The sequence below is a fragment of the Cryptomeria japonica genome, chromosome 8 (assembly GCF_030272615.1).
Source record: "Cryptomeria japonica chromosome 8, Sugi_1.0, whole genome shotgun sequence".
Lineage (NCBI taxonomy): Eukaryota > Viridiplantae > Streptophyta > Pinopsida > Cupressales > Cupressaceae > Cryptomeria > Cryptomeria japonica.
In genome coordinates, this window is record NC_081412.1 from 267,712,540 (window position 1) to 267,736,799 (window position 24,260).

The window sequence follows — 24,260 nt, forward strand, 5'->3', positions numbered from 1 at the left end:
CACCTCTTCATGATGTGTATTATGTAGAAGGCCTCAAACACAATCTTTTAAGTGTCAGTCAGATTTGTGATAGTGGGTACAAAGTCTCTTTCAATTCTCAAGGTTGTTCTATTAAAACAAAATCTGGTAAAACAATTGCTACAGGATTAAGAACTCATGGTAATATAATCTTCGTGACTCATCAAATCATGAAAGGAGTGAAGATATGTGTCTTATGGGCCAAGTTGAAGATAATTGGTTATGGCATAAATGTTTAGGCCACATAAATTTTGAAAATTTGGTTAAAATAAATAAATATCAAAATGTAAGAGGTCTGCCAATACTTAGTAAACCTGAAAATGTTGTCTGTTCTGGATGTGTCAAAGGCAAACAAACAAAGGTAAGCTTCAAATCAAAAGAACATTCCTCTACTAAACCTTTGCAGCTAGTTCATTTGGATCTATGTGGTCCTACGAGGACAAAACCTATTAATGGTGAAAAATATTTCATGTTGTTTGTTGATGACTACATAAGAATGGTTTGGGTAACTTTTCTCAAACATAAATCTGAAGCCTTTGAAAGATTCAAGATCTTTTGTAAATTGGTTGAGAAAGAATCAGATTTTAAACTTAAATGTTTAAGATCAAATAAAGGAGGAGAGTTTACTTCACAAGAATTTATTGAATATTGTGAAAATCATGGCATAAAAAGATAATATGCTGCAACTAGAACACCCCAACAAAATGGGATAGTTGAGCGGAAAAACAAAACTGTAAAGGAAATGGACAGAACTATGCTAGATGAGGCCAAGTTACCTGACAGATTCTGGAAAGAAGTTGTTCATACAATAGTTTATATCCTAAACAGAACACAAATCAGAGTGAAGTCTAACTTCACTCCATATGAACTATGGTATGGTCATTCTGCAACTATTAAATATTTTAAAATTTTTGGTTGCAAATGTTTTATTAAAAGAGATGATGAAAATCTTGGCAGTTTTCAATCTAAGTCAAATGAGGGTATTTTCTTGGGATACTCTACACATAGTAAATCCTACTTTAATACTTGGCAAATCTCCTGAATCTATTGTAGTTGAAAACACTCAGCAGGAGAGTGTTGGCAATATTGCATTATTATAATAGACAATGAAAGATTGTTGACATTTCATAAGGATATTGAGAAGGTTGTTGATGATTATGGATATAACTGATTAAAGATGTTTTACTATCTTGATATTATTATTTTGTCATTGATGTCAAGAAATTGATTTTCTAATTCAGTATGATGTTGCCATATCTTGAGAAGTATGATATGAAGATTATAAAGATGTCGGTAAAAGACACAGAAAAGAATATGATGAATAAAGGGATGAATAAGGTATTCAATGGGCAACTACTACCGAGTCGGACAATGATGAGATCATGATGTTTTAGATTGTTTTAACATCATACATATGTTGTAAATTGTAAAGGTTAATACTATACTATGTTATCAAGCAAGGAACCTAGTCGGTAAACCCTAAGGAACCTAGTCGGTAAACCCTAAGGTTATCGCTATCGGTTAATGAAGGTGGAATGTCTATCGAGTGAAGTTTAGTATTCACCGAGTTGTTACCGAGTTGTAACTGAGCTATAACAGAATGCATTAAATGTTTACATACGGTATTTAATGAAGGAAGCTGATGATCTGGAGCGGATTAAATGATTGTAAGCCATGGAAGAAGTTTGTTAATGAATCTAAGGCAATGAAAAGTCGGCATGAAGATCTACAACTCAGATTGAACCGCAATACCTTGGCACAAGTTCCAAGACTATTATGCAAGTTCCAAGGTGGGGTAAAACATTTTCAGATCGAAAGATGCATTGCACCTGGACAGGATTCAAGATCTAATGGCTACGATTGATCATGGGAAATGTGATCAAGGAGATTAAGCGGTTACCTAATTGTTTATAAATAGGAAACTGTTGATAAACAATGTATGCGGGCAAGTGTATGCACGGGGATGCTACATAGTGATTACTGAGCACAGAAGCTTGAAGACCTGTTAGAATAATAGAGTATAGAAGCCCAGCAGATAGACAAGATTAGTTCTATGTCTAGATTGTATTGAACAAATAGGAATCTGCTTTCACATTTTAGATGTGAAGTTGCCGATAGATTTTATTACTATTATTTTGTGAAAGTGACAGAAAATCTCTTAACCGAGTGGACTTAACAGTCTTATATGTAAACCCTTTAGCAAGGTGACATTCTGATTGAGTGTTTGAAATCCTTTAACAAGGTCACTTCTAACAAGGTGAAGATCCTAACAGATCTGAGGGAAATCCCTTAACCGGGTCACATCTAGCAATGTGTTTGTAATCTTTAACAGGATTTGCTTTTAACCGAGCATACTCTAGAAGAGTATATTTCTTAGTAGGTCTGAAATCCCATAGTGGTTTTTCCCTATTTGGGTTTCCACGTTAAATCTGGTGTTATGAGGTTTATGATGTTCATATGCTTTTGAGTTTGCATGTTTAACAGTTTTGGTTATATTATTGATATATATGTTATCGAGGTTGAATCTGATGTTTTTATGGAAGATTAAGTTTGCATGATTCACCCCCCCCCTCTCATCTTGTTGGCTATTAGATCTGTACTTATATTAAGTATCAGAACTATCAATTGGTATCAAAGCTTTGGACTCTGGAAGGAAAGTTTAAAGGCACTTGAGTTAAAGATCCAAAGATATATAAGAGGGATGCACTGAAGCTGAACAAGTCAAGTTTCTCTACATGGCAGAAAAGGATGAAGCTACATCTATCAGGAGTTGGAGAATATGTTGTATACTATCTGGAGAATGATTTTGTTGCACTGAGCACCTATCCATTGACTATGGAAGAGATAAAGGTGAAGCAAGAACATATTCAAGCAATGATTGAAATAACATCTACATTGACCAATTCAGAGTTTAATGATCCAGAAGGCTGCAATGATGCAAAGGCAATGTGGGATAAGCTCATATCAATATATGGGGGAGATGAACATGTTCAAAGAGAAAAAGTAGACAGTCTGAGAGGACAACTTGAATCTATGAGGATGAATGAAGGTGAGAACATAACTCAGTACAGTACAAGACTAAAGGAGATTGTCAATCAAATCAAAAAAGCAGGTGGAACTATTGAAGAAAAGGATATAACAAGTAAGTTGTTGAGAACCCTTCTACCAGCTTATACAATCTAAGTCCCTACAATCAATGAACTGAGGTCTGTACCTAATATGCTAGTCTCTTTAGATGCTACTATTGGTAAGCTACATGCATTTGAGTTAAGTAATTTTGATAACAGTGGATCTTCGGTAAATAAAGTTGAATCTGCATTTAGTTCTTTTCATCTTGATGAATCTAATGATTACAATGAAAGAAAGTATAAGTACTATGAAGGAGATCATAGTGGAATAAGTGAAAGATTTCAAAAGAACATGGAAGAAGTACACAAACTGTATGAAGAAATCAGAAAGCAAGAAGAGTTTGAAGCACTATTAGCCAAAAGGTTACCGAGAGGCAAAGGTAAGTATAAAGGAAAACTACATTTGAAATGTTTCAATTGTGATAAGATAGGACATATGGCTTCTAACTATCCTGACAAAGATTTTACTGAAAAGAGAGATTACCGAGATAATAGACAGAAAGATAATCATTACAGAGGACACCGAGACTTCAGAAGAAGAGATAGAAAGACATGCTTAATAGCTGATGAGGAATCTAACGATGATAAATCAGATGAGACTGATACAGAGGAAGTAGTTTATGTGGCTATCAAGGATGGCTCAGATGAAGAAAGGTATGAAGAAAAAGTCCTAATATCTCACATAAACACTAATGATTCTTGGATTATAGATAGTGGATGCTCACATCATATGACAGGAGATAAACACAAGTTTGTTATATTAGAAGATTATGATGGAGGCTATGTTAGATTTGGTAATGATGCACCATGTCCGGTAAAAGGTAAAGGATCTATAACACTTCTTGATAATGCAAGATGCAATGATGTTTATTGGGTTGAAGGTTTGAAATACAATTTGTTGAGTGTAGTACAGCTAAACAACACAGGTTACAGAATAGAATTTCAGAAGGGATTTGTCAAAGTTCATGACAAGAATGGAAAGTTAGCTGCTACCAGGACACAAACAAAAGGTAATACATTTCACCTTGACTCAACTCGGAATAAGTGTTTGCATGCAAAGTTAGATGATACCTGATTATGGCATAAAAGGTTTTGTCATGTCAATTTTGATAATCTGATCAAAATAAGTAAGAAGCACATAGTAAAAGGTCTACCGAGACTTGAAAAACCTGAGAATGCTATGTGCCGAGGATGCCAGATGGGTAAGATGACAAGATCAAGCTTTACAAGTAAGTCTTACACTTCTAAGGGAATTTTAGATCTAGTGCACACTGATCTTTGTGGTCCTATGAAAGTTCAAAGTTATTATGGTGATAAATATTTCATATTATTTGTGGATGACTATTCAAGGATGATGTCAGTAATGTTTTTAAAGGAAAAATCAAAAGCTTTTCAAATGTTTAAATGGTACAAGGCAAGAGTTGAAAATGAAACAGGAAGACAACTGAAATGTCTTAGATCAGATAGAGGAGGAGAATTCACATCTGATGAGCTCAACTTATTTTGCAATGATCATGGTATTAAAAGACAAGTCTCTGCACCAAAAACTCCACAATAGAATGGAATAGCTAGAAGAAGAAACAGATCTATTGTGGATTGTGCTAGAACACTGATGATTGAAAAGAAGCTGCCACAAAAATTTTGGAGAGAAGCAATAAGCACAGCTGTTTACACCTTGAACCGAGTTCAATTGAAGAAAGGTACTATGAAGACACCATATGAAATCTGGTATGATAAGAAACCTAATATTAGTTATTTTAAAATCTTTGGAAGTAGATGCTATGTTTATAAAGATGATAGAAATGGCAAGTTTGATCAGAAAAGTGAAGAAGAAATGTTTCTAGGTTACTCTTCTAGAAGCAAAGCATTTAAATGTCTGATCAAATCATCTAACAAAATAATAGAAAGTGTAAATGTGAAAATTGATGAATTTGTAGAAAGAAATGATGAAGGAAATTCCAAGGAACCAGAAGACTATGATAAATTTGTCTATGTTCAACTGAGAAGTCCTACTGGGAAGACTGTTGAAGAAAATGAAGAGAATATCCAGTTACCGAGTGATGAAGAAGATCATACAGAGCCTACCGAGCCTATATTAGCCAAGTATGTCAGAAGACATTATGCACCAAGTCAGATTATAGTAGATAAGGATGATCCGGTGATGACAAAGAACAAACTGAGACAAAACACATGTTTGATATCTGAATTTGAACCGAGAATAGTAAAAGAGGCATTTAACAGTGAAGATTGGGTAAATGCTATGACAAAAGAGATTGATCAAATCAAGAAGAATGGTACATGGACACTAATCCCAAGACCGGAGGACAAAAATGTAATCGGTACAAAGTGGATTTTCAAAAACAAGCTAAATGAAAAAGGTGAAGTCATTTGAAACAAAGCAAGACTAGTTTGCAAAGGTTATGCTCAAGAAGAAGGAATTGATTATGGTGAAACTTTTGCACCTATTGCTAGACTTGAAGGAGTTAGAACATTGTTGGCCTATGCTGTTTTCAAGAACTTCAAGGTATATCAAATGGATGTCAAATCTGCATTTCTGAATGGAATATTAGAAGAAGAAGTTTTCATTGAACAACTTGAAGGATTTGTTGAAGACAAGAATAAAGATCAGGTATGTAAATTGAACAAAGCTTTAAATGGTTTGAAACAACCACCAAGAGCATGGTATGAAAGATTGCACTCTTATTTGATTAAGATTGGTTTTATAAGGACAAGTGAAAATAGCAACATGTACATGAAGAATGATAAAAATGGAATACTGATCTCAACCATATTTGTTGATGATATTATATTTTGTGGAAATGACTCTTTATGCAAGAACTTTGGAAATGAAATGAGCAAAGAATTTGAGATGTCATTAATCGGTGAGATAAAGTATTTTATAGGTTTACAAATAATGCAAATGAAAAATGAGATTTTCATTACTCAATCCAAGTACATAAAGGAAATCTTGAAGAAATTTGGAATGGATGATTCAAAACCAGTAAGTACTCCTATGACTACCAACTACAAATTATCAAAAAATGATGAATCTGCATATGTTGATGAGACACTCTACCGATCCATGATTGGAAAACTACAATATGTTATTCATAGCAGACCAGACATAGCACATGCAGTAGGTATAGTTGCAAGATTCTCTGCAGATCTTAAGGAAACACGCATGACAGCAATCAAAAGAATTTTTAGATACTTGAAAGGCACAGAGGATTATGGCGTAATATATCAGAAAGGAAATGATTTTGATTTAAAATTTTATACTGATGCTGATTGGGTAGGCAACATTGATGACAGAAAAAACACAAGTGGAGGAGCTTTCATTTTAGGAGAAAGACTAGTGAGTTGGCTTAGCAAGAAACAAGGATGTGTTTCACAGTCAACAGCAGAAGCTAAATACATTGTTGCAGCATTGAATTGTACCAACATTGCATGGATCAAACAACTGTTGGAAGGTATAAATGAAAAAGTTACCAAGCCAGTAACTATATTTTGTGACAATACTAGTGCCATTAATATTTCAAAGAATCCTGTTATGCACTCTAAGACAAAGCACATATCTATGAAATATCATTATCTTAGAGAAGAAGCTCAAGAGAAGAAAGTGGTGTTGGAGTATGTTAGCACAAAGGAGCAAATAGCAGATATCTTCACCAAGCCACTACCAAATGACACTTTTGAATATCTCAGAAGTAAGTTAGGGGTCCTACCCCTATCTTCTACTCACTTACTGAGTTTGGTGAAAGCATCAATCCGATGACTCTAATGAATATCTTTTGGGAGTTGATGCTAAGTTATACAGTTTAGGATGTTTTATAAAAGTGTACAGGAATTGAAGACAAATGCTCTGACCGAGACTCAGTTGATACACAACAATAGGAAATAACTTCTTACAGAAAGTAATTATGTTTTAGTTCTTTACTTTTTGGCATTGTTGTCAAAAGGGGGATAAGACCTATAAAAGGGGAGAAGACTCCTATAAAGGAGAGATGAGTGAGAGAAGACCTATCAGGGGAGAAGACTAAGAGAAAACTAAGTAGACTACAGATTGGAAAGAAGACATAAATGAGGAGAAGTCTAATGTATGGGGGAGAGCATTTCAGCATTTCAGAATCATAGCAATCCGAATCTATTAAAGTCAAATCAATTGGTTTTGTCATCAATGCCAAAGGGGGAGATTGTTGGCAATATTGCATTATAATAGACAATGAAAGATTGTTGACATTTCATAAGGATATTGAGAAGGTTGTTGATGATTATGGATATAACTGATTAAAGATGTTTTACTATCTTGATATTATTATTTTGTCATTGATGTCAAAAAATTGATTTTCTAATTCAGTATGATGTTGCCATATCTTGAGAAGTATGATATGAAGATTATAAAGATGTCGGTAAAAGACACAGGAAAGAATATGATGAATAAAGGGATGAATAAGGTATTCAATGGGCAACTACTACTGAGTCAAACAATGATGAGATCGTGATGTTTTAGATTTTTTTAACATCATAAATATGTTGTAAATTGTAAAGGTTAATACTATACTATGTTATCAAGCAAAGAACCTAGTCGGTAAACCCTAAGGAACCTAGTCGATAAACCCTAAGGTTATCGCTATCGGTTAATGAAGGCAGAATGTCTATCGAGTGAAGTTTAGTATTCACCGAGTTGTTAACGAGTTGTAACCGAGCTATAATAGAATGCATTAAATATTTACATATGGTATTTAATGAAGGAAGCTAATGAGCTGGAGCGGATTAAATGATTGGTAAGTTGTGGAAGAAGTTTGTTAATGAATCTAAGGCAATGAAAAGTCGACATGAAGATCTACAGCTCAAATTGAACTGCAATACCCTGGCACAAGTTCCAAGACTATTATGCAAGTTCCAAGGTGGGGTAAAACATTTTCAGATCGAAAGATGCATTGAACCTGGACATGATTGAAGATCTGATGGCTATGATTGATCATGGAAAATGTGATCAAGGAGATTAAGTGGTTACCTAATTGTTTATAAATAGGAAACTGTTGATAAACAATGTATGTGGGCAAGTGTATGCATAGGGATGCTACATAGTGATTACTGAGCATAGAAGCTTGAAGACTTGTTAGAATAACAGAGTATAGAAGCCCAGCAAATAGACAAGATTAGTTCTATGTCTAGATTATATTGAACAAATAGGAATCTGCTTTAGCATTTTAGATGTGAAGTTGCAGATAGATTTTATTACTGTTATTTTGTGAAAGTGATAGAAAATCTCTTAACCGAGTGGACTTAACAGTCTTATATGTAAACCCTCTAGCAAGGTGACATTCTGATTGAGTGTTTGAAATCCTTTAATAAGGTCACTTCTAACAAGGTGAAGATCCTAACAGATTTGAGGGAAATCCCTTAACCGGGTCACATCTAGCAATGTGTTTGTAATCTTTAACAGGATTTTCTTTTAACCGAGCATACTCTAGAAGAGTATATTTCTTAGTGGGTCTGAAATACCACAGTGGTTTTTCCCTATTTGGGTTTCCACGTTAAATCTGGTGTTATGAGGTTTATGATGTTCATATGTTTTTGAGTTTGCATGTTTAACAGTTTTGGTTATATTACTGATATATATGTTACCGAGGTTGAATCTGATGTTTTTATGGAAGATTAAGTTTGTATGATTCACCCCCCCACTCTCATCTTGTTGGCTATTGGATCTGTACTTATATTAAGTATCAGAACTATCAGAGAGTGTATCAAGTCCTAAAGTAACATCACCTCTATCTACACCCTCCAGGATTATTACTAAGAGGCATCCTCAAAATTTAATCATTGGGGATAAAGATGCTGGAATCTTAACAAGACGAAGAGTTAAACTTGATGAACAGACTCAAATAGTTGAACAATTCTATTTAGTGACTGAATTTGAGCCTAAGATTGTTAATGATGCTTTGAATGATGACTGCTGATTGAAATCTATGCAGGAAGAAATCAGTTAGATTGAGAAAAATAAAACTTGGGATTTAGTTCCAAGACCTAATGATAAAAATGTAATCGGTGGAAAATGGATTTTTCATAAACAAGCTAGATGAATGTGGTAAAGTGGTATGAAATAAAGCACATTTTGTGTGCAAAGGATATGCTCAACAAGAAGGTGTTGACTTTGGTGAGACGTTTGCACTAGTGGCTCGCATTGAGTCAATTAGAATATTTGTAGCATATTCTTGTTTTAAAAATTTCAAGGTGTACCAATTGGATGTTAAGACTATTTTCTTGAATGGTTTTCTGGAAGAAGAGGTTTACATGGAACAGCCTGAAGGATTTGTTATTTTAGATAAATCTGACCATGTTTACAGGTAAAAAAAGGCTCTTTATGGCCTTAAACAAGCTCCTAGAGCTTGGTATTCTCGGTTGGATTCACATTTGATAGCAAATGGTTTCATCATAGGTAGTGTGGACAACAATCTCTATATCAAGAGAGAAGGTAATGATATTCTTGTTGTAGAAGTCTACAATGATGATATCATTTTTGGTAGTAATGATGATGCACTATCTAAAAGTTTTTCAAAAATAATGGCTTTTGAATTTGAAATGTCAATGTTAGGAGAACTATCCTTTTTTCTTGGACTTCAAGTTACTCAACTTGAAAATGACATTTTTAATTCACAAACCAAATATGTCAAAGATATGTTAAAATGTTTTCAAATGGCTGAATGCAATGCAATACGTACCCCTATGGTCACTAGCTGTAAATTATCTAAAATAGATGAAATTCCTGCAGTTGATCAGACCTTGTATAGGTCAATGATAGGCATTTTACTCTACTTAACTGCATCTAGGCTTGATTTAATGCAAGCAGTGTGTATGGTTTCCCGATTTCAGTCTGCTCCTAAATAGTCTCATTTTACAGTTGTTCAAAGAATACTAAAATACATTCAAGGTACTCTCGATTTTGGTCTTTGGTATCCTAGAAATGACAATTTTACTCTACAAGCCTACACTGACACTGATTGGGCTGGATGTGTAGATGACAGAAAAAGCACTAGTGGGGCGACATTTTTTCTTGGTGATAGACTTGTGGCATGGCACAGTAAGAAACAAGATTGTATCTCACTTTCCACATCAAAATCAGAATATGTTGTTGCTACATTCTGTTGTACTCAGTTATTATGGATGGCTCAAACTCTTCTGGATATGGGTATTATTGTTGACAAACCTCTTACTATTTTTTGTGATAATACTAGTGCTATCATTCTCTCTAAAAATCCTGTAATGCATTCCGGAATGAAACATATTGCCACTCAGTTACTCTTTCTTCGTGAAATTTTTTTGGCTAATGAAGTTATATTGCACTATGTTCTTACTCAAGCTCAGGTTGCAGACATTTTTACCAAGCCCTTAGCTCTAGATGCTTTTGAAGGCCTTCAATTACGATTGGGAGTTCTTTCTCAGTCTACTTTTGCTTAATGCATTGTTTTGTTTTGGCTGTGGGGAAGCTTTACTCTTCCTCCATTTGCACCCTTTGTCGTTGACGATAAAAAGAGGGAGATGTTTCAGATTTCATCCAGATGTTATATTGTAGGTATGGCAGATATGGTAGGTATCGCAGGTTACATGTGTGTTACATATGGCAGGTATCGCAGGTTACATGTGTGTTACATGACAGGTTGTGAGTTACATGGCAGGTTATAGGTGGTACATGGATTTATGCTTAGGTTGTTTTTATTTTCAGATTATGCTCAGAATTGATATATCAGTTTTCTTTGATGGTAGACTGCTTTGTTAATTGCATGGTTTATGATTCACGATTCATGGCTCATGTCACTGACATTGCATGTGTTATGAATCATGGTTCATGGCTCATATCTTGACTTTACATCGCCCATGATACATGATTCATGTTATTGGCATTGCATGGCTCATGATTCATGATTTATAGCTTATGTTTTTTGGCAGTACATGATTCATGCTTTTTGGTTCATGGTTCATGTTATTGGCACTACAGTATGTATATATTTTTTTTGCCATCAAGGACAAAGGGGGAGTTTGTTGATCTCTTATTCTTGATGTTGTCCTTGATGTCGGTCTAAGGTGGTCGAAATGGTAAGTTAAAAGTTGACTTCTTGGTTAATGTGCAACTACTTGTTTTATTCCACTTGGCAGATGATGTCCACGAGAGCACTTGATTAAATGCATGTTCTACTCCACTTGAAAGATGATGTCCATGAGATTTACTTGATTAATTACATGTGCTTTGGTACGTGGGCAACTTTAATTTCCGACACTTAATATTATCCGGATTTCAAAAACATTGTTGTTTGTTTTGGGGCTCGTATACAATATTGTTTAGCTTCCTTTGAAAGCATTTGCTCGAACCCTAGCCGTCATGCATATTTTGAAGACTCTTTCTGGTAACTGTTCTTTTTCTTCAGATACTACTGCAAATTTGTTGGGTTTCTCTTTGTGACATGAGGAAGAACGTGATATTGTCAAGCAACAAATTGGTTATTGGCTTCATGCACCTGTGTGTGAAAAAGTGAACCTGTAGCTGCAAGCACAACACTTCAATTAAGTCATTATATGCATGGTTAGTAATCAATAATCAATAAGAAATAAACCATAGCAAAGCAACTAATTGCCTTCTAAAAGATGCGAGTATAAGATTGCTCTTAGATTTTTATAAGCAATACCAGTGACTAGACTACACCAAGACGAAGGATTTAATCTAAATGATATTAAGCTATATGGATGCAAGATGGATGAATAATTCAAGCAAATTCAAGCAACAATGCATGCAAGCAATAATGAATGTAAAATGGATGCAAGTAATCTAAAAAAGCACAACGATTTCAATGACTCCAAAGCGAAATTAGCGTGATAATAATTTCCAAGTGTGTTCTCAAAAATCTCTGGGGTGAATTGGAATGAGAGCTGAAGACTGAATTTATAGAGAATTACAAAAAACTCAATTTAGGATTAATTGAAATAATTGAGAAATCAAATTGAGTTAACCTTGAGATAGATTCCAATTATCGTTTAATTGAAATGCATTCAAATTAGAAGTCCAAGTTGCATTGGAAAATAATAATAAATTAATTCCATGCATATCTCATAAAAATAGATAATTCTTCAATTTAATCAAGAAAAGAGTTTTCTTAATGCAACTGAACTTCTTTTTCTGAAAAGCTTTGAGTTCCAATTTTAGAGAATAATTCAACAATTCAATTAAATTGCTTTTCTGATTTCAAGTTCTAAATTTAGAAAAAGAAATAATATCTCAAGTTTGATTTCTCTCGCAATTCAATTCTTTTTTTTTTACTTTTGTTTTGTTTCAATTCAACTCTTTGTAATAAATTAATTCATCTTTTGTAATAAATTAATCCTTTCGCATGATTGAATGGCAAATTTATTAATTAATTAAATATGCAAAGATATTTAATAAATTAAAATGGGATAATTGATCAAAATGATTATTCTTGAAATAATTCAATTAATTAAATAAATATTTAATTAATATTGAGTGATTGATTTGCCATGTGATTTTTGATAATTAAAAAATTAATAATGTGCTCAAGATTGATTTAATTGCCTTTGGTTAGGACCTTGGTGATGTTGTCGAGATTAGGGGCCCATGGTTTAGATGACCAATTTTAGGGTATTACATTTGCCCCTCTTTGAATTAATGTGCGAGCAGCGCTTTGATTCAAAGAATGTGTTATGTCTAGGAGATGCCAGTTCTGAACTTGATTGATCACGAACTAGATAAAAAGCGAGGCGTTAGCTTGATTCGAAGCGACAAAGCTAAATGAGGTCTGATTAAAGTGATATCGATCTCGAACTTGATTGAACTGAGGAACGATAGAAAACAAAGATACCGAACTTGAACTTGATTGATCAAGAAGCGGATCTTACTGATCTAGAACTTGATTGATCTTAGATACAGTGAATGATGATAAAAATCGATCTTGAACTTGATTGATCAAGACACGATGAGTGAAGAATAAACCGTCCAGCTTGATCAAGAAATGAATACTGAACACCTTCTTAGATTTAGAATGACCAAAGAAACTCTTTAAACTTTTGATTGATTTTAAATGAATAATCAGTTTGATTTCAAGCAATGAAACTGATTAATGTTAAGAGATTAATTCAGATGAAAGACAAATATCAGCTTGATTTGAAGCGATAAAACTGATATGCCCCTAGCGATTGATTGATTCAGATGATCGAGAGATCTCAACTGGATGTGAAGCAATGAAGCTGAGATGCCCCTTAGCAATAAGGATTTTTTTCTTTAATTGAAAAGATTTTGCTCGACTTTTGATGAAGATTTGAAAAAAATTCTTGACTTGTGAGATGTGAAGTCATAAGGTCATGAGTATGCCCCCTCAGGAGCGAAATCGAAAGATAGCGAGGGTAGTTGATTATGGGCAATTGTTTGGCAAAAATAAGTTATTTGAGCACAAATTGATTTTGAAGATTTGTCTAAAGATTTGGCAATGATTGATGAGAAATTGAGCATAGAGTTGACTGGTAGAATTGAAATTGATATAAGATTCAGTGTTGAAATTGAGCACAATTTGAAAAAAGAATGAACATTTGATGAAAAAAGCGCTTAGTGGTCAAAATTGTGAAATTGACCAGCAAGATGATCTCGAATTTCGATTTCGATCCCCAAAATGGAATCAGAGCAGGCACATTAGCCAAGGGTACAATTTTCGTGTCCATCGAAGCAAGTTGAAAAATTAGGTTTTAAGCTATATATAAGACAAAAGTGTCATTTTCAATTCATTTTAACCCTCCAAGTTTGAAAATTCAAAAAGCCTTCTGCGAAGAAAAATGGTGGTCCCTACTCGTCAGCATCGATTTGAGTGCGAGAGGAGACATAATCAACCCCGAAACTACGAGCCAACGGTAAGTGATCGATCTTTAGCCTCTTTATGTTTCCAATTTTGAATTTTTTTGTGTATTTTTCACATTTTTGACGGGTTTTAGGTCGGGTTTCTCGGTTTATCGTGCGAGACAGGATCATGTCTCGTACGAGAAAGTGACAAATTTTGTTTTATCATTTAAACCCATTAGAATTGTCATACGGAAGCAACCCTTGTGTCGTACAACAGGTTGGTTAAAAGACCATTTTGTCGTGCATTGTATAAAACTTTGTCGTTTGATGTTGTTTTCTCATACTAGAGCCATTCCTAACTCGTACGAGATGTTGTTTAACTGTATTTTGTCGTTCGGAAAATAGTGACAATTTTTAAAAGTGTAAACATGAAATTTTGATTTTGTATTTAACTTATTTGGATTTGTGTGATGTTTAACTTCTCTTGCAAGCTAATTTGGAATGTTTTTTGATGTTCGTTGTTGGGTTTTGCAGGTTTGTTTACCTCCTGTGCTCTTCAGATGTGTATATCCACCCATGATGGCTTTAGTTTGTGATTTGTCTAAGGTTGAGAAGGCCCATGTTGATTTATGCGGCTTGGCTCATTTGATGATGTTACCTGATATCCGTGTGAACCACGGGATACTCATGACGTTGGTAGAATGATTTCATTCAGAGCATAATACCTTTCATTTGCCAGTTGGGGAGTTGACCATCACTCATAAGGATGTGTACAGGATCCTTCGTATCCCTTTTGCTGGGGATAAGGTGGACTATGATACCGCATTGTTACCTGGACTGCAGGCACTGAAGAATGTATTCAGGGATCCAGATATCTTGACTCATTCTATGAGTTGGGATGTACTGATGAGCAGGTACAGTGAGGAGTATTCACTGGCATGTGTCCTAGCAGGTTTTATTGGGCGCTTTTTGATGCCAAACCGAGGGCAGCAGGGTTTCCAGAGCGGATGGGGCCGGATGCTCGAGCGATTGATAGAGTCCCCTCAGAGACTTGGCTGGGGTTTTTGCTTATTGGCCCACATGTATCGAGAGATGGATGAGATCATTTATAGAGAGGGGCGGAGCATGGCTATTGGGGTGTACATTTTGTAGGTGTGGGCTTGGGAGCACCTTCCCGTGTGTCAGCCGATAGTGATAGACAGTAGGGAGCCAGGACAGCCGGTCATCTTTAGATATGCTGGATATATTACACAGCTCCATCTGGGCAAGACAGACTTCTGAAGACGGCAGCTCGATGACTTGATAGCTGTCGTATGGAAACCATATAGAGGTTTAGAGCCATGGGATGACTGGCGAGCAGTGTGCAGAGATCTATTTGTCACACGCCCATTGATTGGGAGATCGCAGACTGTTGTGGAGCGATTCGTCATTTCACGAGTGATGAGGCAGTATGGTTGGCCTCAGGGGATCTCACAGGAGTTTACAACATATGCTAGGTATGCTGACAAGGAGAGGTAGGGTTGGGCACCTAGGCTATCTTATGCCTTAACTATGCAGGAGCTGACAAGTTTACACCGCCTGAGGTGGGATTACCTAGAGGATATAGCAAATGCGGGGGTATTGCCCCAGTACAGGGATTATTTGTAGCAGCATCCATTCCCTCGGTTTACGGATCCTGGAGAGCATGTTCCTCATATTGAAGATGTAGAGGATGATGCCCCGCACCGGCACAGGAACAGGCACAGGGACAGGGTCATAGGCAGGGACAGGGCCAGAGACCAGATGCTCCATGACGGACTGGTGGTGATCCTGGTGCCAATAGCAGCGGAGTGCGAGCGGACATTAGACAGCAGAGGGGTGAGGGTGGATCCCTTGGGAGAGTAGGCGTGAGGTTGGGTGGGGGAGAGGAGGAGCGAGCAGCTCCGAGGCAGGTCCATCAGAGGCGAGAGGAGCAAGGTGGAGCCACGGGTAGAGATGGTGGTGGAGATGGCAACGGAGAGCCTGCGAGAGAGCGGGGGGCTGACACGGGTCGGTCGATGAGAGCATGTTTTGCAGAGCTACAGTCACGATTGTTAGTGGCACAGACTCAGCTGGCCGAGGTGAGGACTGAGCGTGATCGCCAGATTGCAACTTTGAGAGCAGAGTCAAGAGCAAAGATAGAGTCTCTACGACAGGAGGTCCTTCTCAAGAGCAGTAGGGCATCTTATTATGTAGCAGCATATAGTGTTGTAGTTCTTGTGGCACAACAGGTGCAACCTTATTCGTAGTATATGGCCAGGTCGGAGGGAGCGCGAGCACCTCGATAGGATCCCAAGCATCAAGCTCCTCCTCCACCAGGCGATGAGGGAGAGGGTGCCAGCTAGATGATTCTTTTTGTAGCTCGGATATTTTTTGTGGACACACCCATTTTTTTGTAGCCTATACAATTCTTGCTTCGATGGGAGTTTGTACATGTCATTGGACATCATTTTGTACTCTTAGACTTGAGATGATATATATATATATATATATATATATATATATATATATATATATATATATATATATATATACGAGATTCGATTTGACTTCATCGTACTTGTGTCAATTTGATTATGAGATGTTTCTATATGCTTTATTCTATATGTATGCATTTCTTTTTCAGCATGAATGTATATATTACAAATGATAATGGATGTCTATGTTTTTGTTTCTTTTCATATGCAAATAAATGAATGAAAATGAGCAGTGCAATTTTTTTTTATTTTCTATGTAATAAGATGAATGCAAATGATTAATAATAAAATGAATGAATCTATATGAAATGTTATGTATGCAGCTAAACATCTCAAAACACAAGTACTCGATCGGAGAAATAATGATAAATAGACCACTTAGCATAAGAAATGATGATGCTTTCAGCTCTCATTCTGAAGATAAAGAGATTATTATTATCACACCAAAATCATCCTAGATTCACTAAAATGCAGAATGAAATGCAAAATGATGTGCAAAATGCAACCTAAACCTAGTCACTGGATTTAAAATAGTTAAGAATCATCACTAAGCATAACGAACACAACAGGCAAGGTAGAGTTCCTTTCTTTTTCAATGTGCAATATTAATTATCTTGTCCGCAATGACCCTTTTTTTTTTTGTTCATATCCTTGGACAGATTTCGCAGGGACCCAAATTGCATCATAAAGAAATTCCCTCAAAACTTACAAAGAAATGACATGGACCTCCCTGTAGCATACAAATAAGCGGAGTCGAGGTATGTGAGGCGATTTCACCTTAATGTGAAGGCTCTTATCACAGACACCCAACTAATTTATATGTTTCCAGATCATCGGGATCATTTCTACAAGCAGAAAACAAATAAAATATTATGCCCCCAATCCCTGCTTCTCTTAGTCACAATAGACTTCCTCGAGTTACTCAAAGGGACAATAATAAAAAAGTAATATAAAAGATAGCATACAAAGAAAAATTTTCATTCATAGCTCAAACTGTTTAGTAATTGTTCTTCATTATGTTGTTTTCCTTGTGAACTCAGTGATAAAAACTTTGTAGTAGTCAGGAGACAGGTGACTGACTCGAAGTGGACGACCAGGTTTCACTGACGGAATAATGACTTGGTTGACACTGCTTAGGATATGTAATGTGCTCTGTTGAGTAACCTAAGACTAGGACATTGATCTGTTTCAAATCATGAGGGTTCCAACGAACCAGGATGTCACAAAAGTGACTGAAAATATGTACAAGCAAAAACAAAAGATACTTGCCTTTGGTTAGGACCTTGGTGATGTTGTCGAGATTAGGGGCCCATGGTTTAGATGACCAATTTTAAGATATTACAGCACCGAATATGGATTTCAAGCAAAAGATGCAAATCAGGATTCTTGTGTTTTTCAGTTTCTTTTGTCGACATGGTCAGGTATTATTTTCAAGCATACAAAGAGATTCAGTTAATTTGAAAGTCAAATATAGAAAGTTTTTTCTCTTCTCTGGACAGTCGGTTAAAAAGACGTTTGCCTGCCAGTTTTTCTGTTATGGGTATTTCGTTTTTTCAAGGAAGTTATTTTACTGGTTTATGGTAGTAAGTAGATGGATATTTATTTTGTTGATGCAAAAAGAAATGGAAGGTAGAAAGAAAATAAATGTTGTTTGTGTAATACCCTAAAAATGGTCATCTAAACCATAGGCCCCTAATCTCGACAACGTCACCAAGGTCCTAACCAAAGGCAATTAAATCAATCTTGAGCACACAATTAATTCCTAAAATCATCAAATGTCACATGGCAAATCAATCACTCAATATTAATTAAATATTTATTTAATTAATTAATCATTCCAAGTAAATCATTTTAAACAATTATCTTATTTATTTTAATTAAATATCTTAGCATATTTAATTAAATAAAGCAATTTGCCATAAATCTTCAAAAAAGGAAACACATCAAGAAAGAGGAATTAATTTAATTAAATAAAGCAATTTGCTATAAATCTTCAAAAAAGGAAACAAATCAAGAAAGAAGAATTAATTCAATTAAATAAATCAATTGAGCACAAATCTTCAAAAATGGAAATAAATCAAAAAAGGAATTAATTGACAAAAAAGAATTAAAATTTGAGAAAAGAAATCAATTGGAGATAATCTTGAAGAAAACAAATTAAAAATTGATAAATAATCTCAAAGAAAGCAATTAAAATAATTAAATATTAAAATTGAATGAAATAGAGATTAAATCAGTTTTTTCTTGATTTAATCTTAATTTTAGTTCAATTTCCTTTAAATCAGTTTTTTCTTGATTTAATCTTAATTTTAGTTCAATTTCCTTTAAAATTGAGAAAAGCATCCAATCACATCAATTCATCTGGATTGTGCTTCCTCTTGGAAAATCTTGACCGCTCATCATCATTTGATCTTAGCCGTTGGTTTCTTTCTGAATTTTCTATAAATTCAGGCTCATCTCTCATTCAAAGAGAGGCTGGAGAATATATTGTTATTATACTGTTTTTGCTCTAGGATTTCATTGATATATTGCATATTAATTATTTCATATTAATTAAATCATTTAATTTAATATTGCAAAAATATTGTTAGATTAATATTGCATCCATCTAGCATTCATCATGTTCATATAGATAAAATTCTTCGTCTTGATGTTGTCTAGTCACTGGTATTGCTTATAATCTGAGAGCAATCTTATACTCGCATCTTTTAGAAGGCAATGGGTCGATTTGTTATGGTTTATTTATTCATTGATTATATTTGATTAACCATGCATGTAATGACTTAATTGAAGTGTTGTGTCTTGCAGATACAGATTCTCATACCACTTTTCACACACACAGTTTGTTTTGCTACCGAGCTGCTCTAGCTTAAGTATCTTGAGTATCGAATGTTGAAAACAGAGTATGATGTTTCTTTTGTAAAATTGTAAGGATTGACAGAATTTGTATTCAAACAAGTTTGATAGTTATTCCTGTAATTTGCTATCAATCATGATTCTGGAACTGCAAATTCAATGCAACTGTAGGGTCAGTGTTGAGAGTAAATTGGAACAGGTTCTAAAGTTCTAAGATGTTAAGTACAGACACTTCTGAGTTAGTTTGTTTCTAAACAGAAGTTGGCATTTTTTAAGGTGTTGAGCAAAGACTCCACCATTGTGATAAGTTAGATTTTTTTTTGAAGTGAAATAAAGTTGACAGGTTAGTGGTTTTTATACCCCATGAGGGTTTTCCACTCATGAAATTTTGTGTCGTATGAGATATTTTTAAAATCTTGTAATCTTTCCTTTTTGTTCTTTATATGCAAATTATATTTATAAATCTGCAATATCACTTATATGTGTAACTTTTATTTTTCTTAGTTCAGTAAAAGAATGTATTTCATAGAAGTAATATGCAAAGTATTCAAGTCAATCCATTCTAATCTTTCATAAGATCTAGTGAGGGTTGCCCATTTTTTGTCAACAGTTCATGCATTCTCTTTGAAACAATTTTTATTTGTGATCCTCGTTAAATTTTATTACACTCTGATTCACCCCCTCTCAGAGTAAAACCACTTCCAACAATAAGAACATACAAATAAGCCCAAGGAACACAAAAACAAATGGTCTTTCTTAGAGAGCAAGTAAAGGATGTACACCAGTCTTGATATTTTATTCAAAGCAATGTAGTGTTCCCCTACAAAGCAGACCGAATTTTTCTGTGTGCTATATGTTATAAGTTTCTTGCCTTCTGCCGTGTCATCTTTCAAAGTCTAAATTTCAGATTGAATAATTGGTTATTGAAGTGATCGTTGCTAAGAAAGTACAAAACATAACACCAAACCCATATGATAAAATGTTTTGTCAAAGGAGATAAAAAAGACAGATCACACCATTTCTAGCCCGAATGCTAACTAGAAAAGTACTAGTTAACATGAACTGCAATATTTACATTAATTGCTTCTGTAAAAAAAATCACAAAAATAGCAGTCGAGATTCATTTTCCAGAGAGATGGATGAGGACAGGCGGTAAACAATCAGGAATTCATGGTGGAAACCCATCATCAGATCTCCAAGAGACATGTTATACATTAATATGTACAAATTGTGTTAAAATTAGGTTAAACAAACACAACTCCAATTCTGGGTGTGGTATACCCCAACAGGCAAGGCCAAGTGTAGTCTAGGTCTTGGCATCTGAACCCAAGGACTTCGCATAAGATGAATTTACCAATCAAAACAATATATTCATTTCTGAGAGTGAATAAGTTCACAATTCAGTAGTGTAATATTTCATGTTTATATGTCAGGAAATCAAATCTGTTTACAAAAATAAGGATAATTATGCAGAACAGCTCCATGAGAGGAAAGATTACTGAGAGTTTACAAGGTAGCTGGTTGGCAAATAGAAGCTTGTCAAAAACAAGATGTACTGTACTGAAGCCGCACAAAAATTGTGCAACCTTTTAAAATCAATATGGCAAAAAATGCATAGATCACCAACAACAAACTCGGCATATTCCTCACTGAGATTTCTTTCCCTTCATAGTTGGTATTCTTCGAAGGACTTGGGAATCAAATCTCCTATAATTCTGCTTCGTTTTATCCAAAGCATCATAAATACATGAATCTATTTGATCTCCATATTTCTCATACAATACAGGCAATGTATGTGCAGCAACAAACCCTGGGCAGAGCACGTCTTAGTTAGGCCAATTTATCAAATCCAAATCAAGAAATAGAAACAAAAGATTCATGCTAATGTACAAAGAAACCCAAAAGAAATAAGTGCTACTTACCTATGTAGAATATTGTTAAAAAGTTGCACCAACTGCCAATTATAGCAACAGCAAACAAACTTCCTGCAACCTGAAAAAGCCCAAAAATTAAGCTAGGAAACCACATGATCTAAAATTTTAATGGATGCATCATGATATAGATTCTAAAGCAAGAAAACTAAATTAAGGAAAGAAAAATACCACAAGAAATGTCTTTAGGTCTTTTCCTGAAGCAACATCCTGTAGAAAGCTTAAAAACCTATTTATTTCATTACTGAGAGCAATAGCAGCAGTAACAAAAATATCCTCAGGAAGGGAAATTCGCGGAAAACTTGGCGCAGACCTGAAAATAAATAAATATCAAGCTTAAACCCCTGTTTTAAGGGGGGGGAAACAAACAAGCATTAAATATAGACTGCAATATGAATTATTTCTTAAAAAAAAAAATATCTAACCTAGTCTGCAATATAGAGGAGTACATATAAAAATAAGTCTATAAGTCTAACCTGTTGAGGATGTTGGCAGCATTCGACCAGAGAAACAAGATTGTCATAGAAAGAACCAAGCCGATGCAAATTAGCGTCAGCATGTGATAATTCAGCCATTCAAAAAGCAACCATGTGAATGTGGCACCAGCAAGAACGCTACCAGAAATTCGCTTGTTTCTCCACAATAAAACATCGGCAGCTGTATAGAAGACCAAACATTACAGAAATGAGAAAACTGGCTTAATGAAAACTTCAATTCAATTGTCTCGGGCCACTAATGACCCTGCTCCTATTGCACTTAACGATTTTTAACAAGTGAAAGGGAGCCCTTTATTCATTATTGTGGATAACAATTGCAAAGCAACCCTTATTCGTTTATTTTAGAAAGGGCTGAAAACCTATGCTCTTATCTGAATTTTTAAGATCTACAAGAAAACAATGAAAATCCAAAAATCTAGATTTAGGAAGACGTTTTGCTTCTACACTTGAATACAAGCAAATCCTCCCCTGTAAACGCAAACCCTTACTCAGTTTCTTTTTTCTTTTGTTTTTGAAGATCACACAGAATATTACCAAGAGAGCTTTAAAAATCTTTCTCTTACATTTGCCTCCACCGAGCAGATGATGGACGGGCTTCTCGCGTCCAAAGAGCCGATTAAACGAATCTGAAACGGTTGATTTTTCAGTGCTTTCGAATACTGGCTCCGAACTCTTTTTTGGGACGTTGTGCGCAAATGTTTCCATGAAATTGTCCAGGAGATTTTCAGCACTTACCCTTCGCGAATGTTCCGGCATGGTTCCTGAAAAACAAGGACCAAGATCATTTCATTAACTCGGTCTGAAAATACATCAAATCAAGTCTAGAATCTTAGATTAACAGAACATTGAGAAGACAACAACTCTTATTCTTAAGATAAATGAAAAAATAAAAATAAAACATACAAACCTATGAAATAATAAAAATCTCTGAAATGAAACAAGAAATTTCTGTGATGAGTTCGAATTAATTCCTGAAATTGCAGAACATAACACAACAGAATTCAATGAATCAATAAATAAATCCGAAAGACCCTAAGGTGAAATATTCTCCAAGAAAACCCCTGCAAAATTGATTTATTTCAATAGAAAACCATAAATAATCACCTTTCAAACAAACAATCTTCTGTCCCGATTGGTTTAACCGATAATGGCAGCCTGGAAAATGGAATTGAGCAAATGCTCTGCTTTCCTTTTATACTAAACTTCAAAGGTACCTTCTTTCGTCTTTCATCCAACTTGCGAAGCCGTCCGGAAATAAAATAAGTCTATTTCAGCTTATAATATTCAGAGAGGGCGTCTCCGTAACGAAACTCTCGTGACGTTATTCGAATCGAAGAAAACGAGGTTAATAATGTGGAGAGAAAGACCGGCGGCCGATTCAATCAGTAGATTCGGAGAAATTTCGCCTTTGGTTTTATTCAGGCTGACGATCGATGGCTGCCGACTGTCCTTGTCCAGGGCAGGGCATTTTGGCATTCCTATCTTCCGAGTAACAGATTTTATGACCATTTATTCCCCAATATGTAAGATCTTTCTTATACAGCAAGTTTTACGTGAGGAAGCGATAGAAATGCCACCATGCCCGGTAGAGTTGACAAAAAAAATGAAAATTCCAAAGTACGACCGAAATGGATTGGTTGATCTTGCTGACCAAGTCTTAAAATTTCTGAGTCAGCCAGGAATACTGCTTCCCAGCCCCCAAGCATGGAATATATTTGCAGGCTTAACTTTAGGCTCCAGTCCAAGCGCCTCGGAATTTCACAAATCATAAATAAAGTTTGTTACTTTTTAAATGTAGCTCCTTTCTCTTTCTTTTTTCTTTTCTTTCCTTTTTAAATGTCAGATTGTTTTTTTGATTGATACAGAATCACAGATGTATATATGTAACCATGTAGATTTAAGTTAATATCTCTTTAGTTTAATAGTAAAATATATCTATATTGTTTACAGTTAAAGATTGAAGGAAACAAAGTTCATGTTTTTAGACAAGAGTTTAAGGTTGAGAGGTATTCATTTGATAATATTAGATTTTCACAATCTATAATGTTTAAGATTTGCTGTTTTTGGATTCGATTGTGTGAGAGCTTTTGTATCAATGTTTGGGATCACACTCTATGATCCATCATCAGGATGTAAGAGTGCATATAGAGAAAGTCAAGGACTAAGAAAACCTTTCAAGCAAGCAATAAGAGTGCATAAGGAGAAAGTCAAGGACTAAGAAAACCTTTCAAGCAAGCAATCTTTTATCTCGATTCAAAACGTTGATGCAAAAACTCTCACACAATCGAATCTAGAAACAACAAATCTCTGGTGTTCATTTCGCCAAGTCATAGTATGAGAACATCAGTGTTAGATGAATACTCTCTCTCTTTAGGGATAAAAAATTGTACTATTCTAAGTTAACACTTCCTTCATGAAAGCCAAGGACTAAGGTATCCCCATTCCAAGAAAGTTTAGATAGAGGAACATGAGTTTATGTTGACACCTCTCCATCTAAA

At 35.1% G+C, this 24,260-nt stretch overlaps 1 protein-coding gene across 2 annotated transcripts; it reads right to left on the reverse strand.

Annotated features, from left to right (window-relative positions):
- Positions 1-20,679: 20,679 nt before the first annotated feature.
- LOC131072422 (reticulon-like protein B8) lies at positions 20,680-23,524 on the reverse strand. 2 transcript variants are annotated; one of them, XM_058008562.1, is made up of 7 exons: positions 22,867-23,524; positions 22,670-22,733; positions 22,326-22,523; positions 21,742-21,922; positions 21,437-21,578; positions 21,257-21,326; positions 20,680-21,144 (listed from the first exon to the last, which is right to left on the reverse strand). In XM_058008562.1, the coding sequence occupies exons 3-7, from the start codon at positions 22,516-22,518 to the stop codon at positions 20,981-20,983; spliced, it is 750 nt and encodes a 249-aa protein (XP_057864545.1). In that variant the 5' UTR covers positions 22,519-22,523; positions 22,670-22,733; positions 22,867-23,524; the 3' UTR covers positions 20,680-20,980. The 2 variants fall into 2 exon arrangements, with proteins under 2 accessions (XP_057864545.1, XP_057864546.1); XM_058008563.1 differs by lacking the exon at positions 22,670-22,733 and having other exon boundaries at positions 22,867-23,475.
- Between the last annotated feature and the right edge of the window lie 736 nt (positions 23,525-24,260).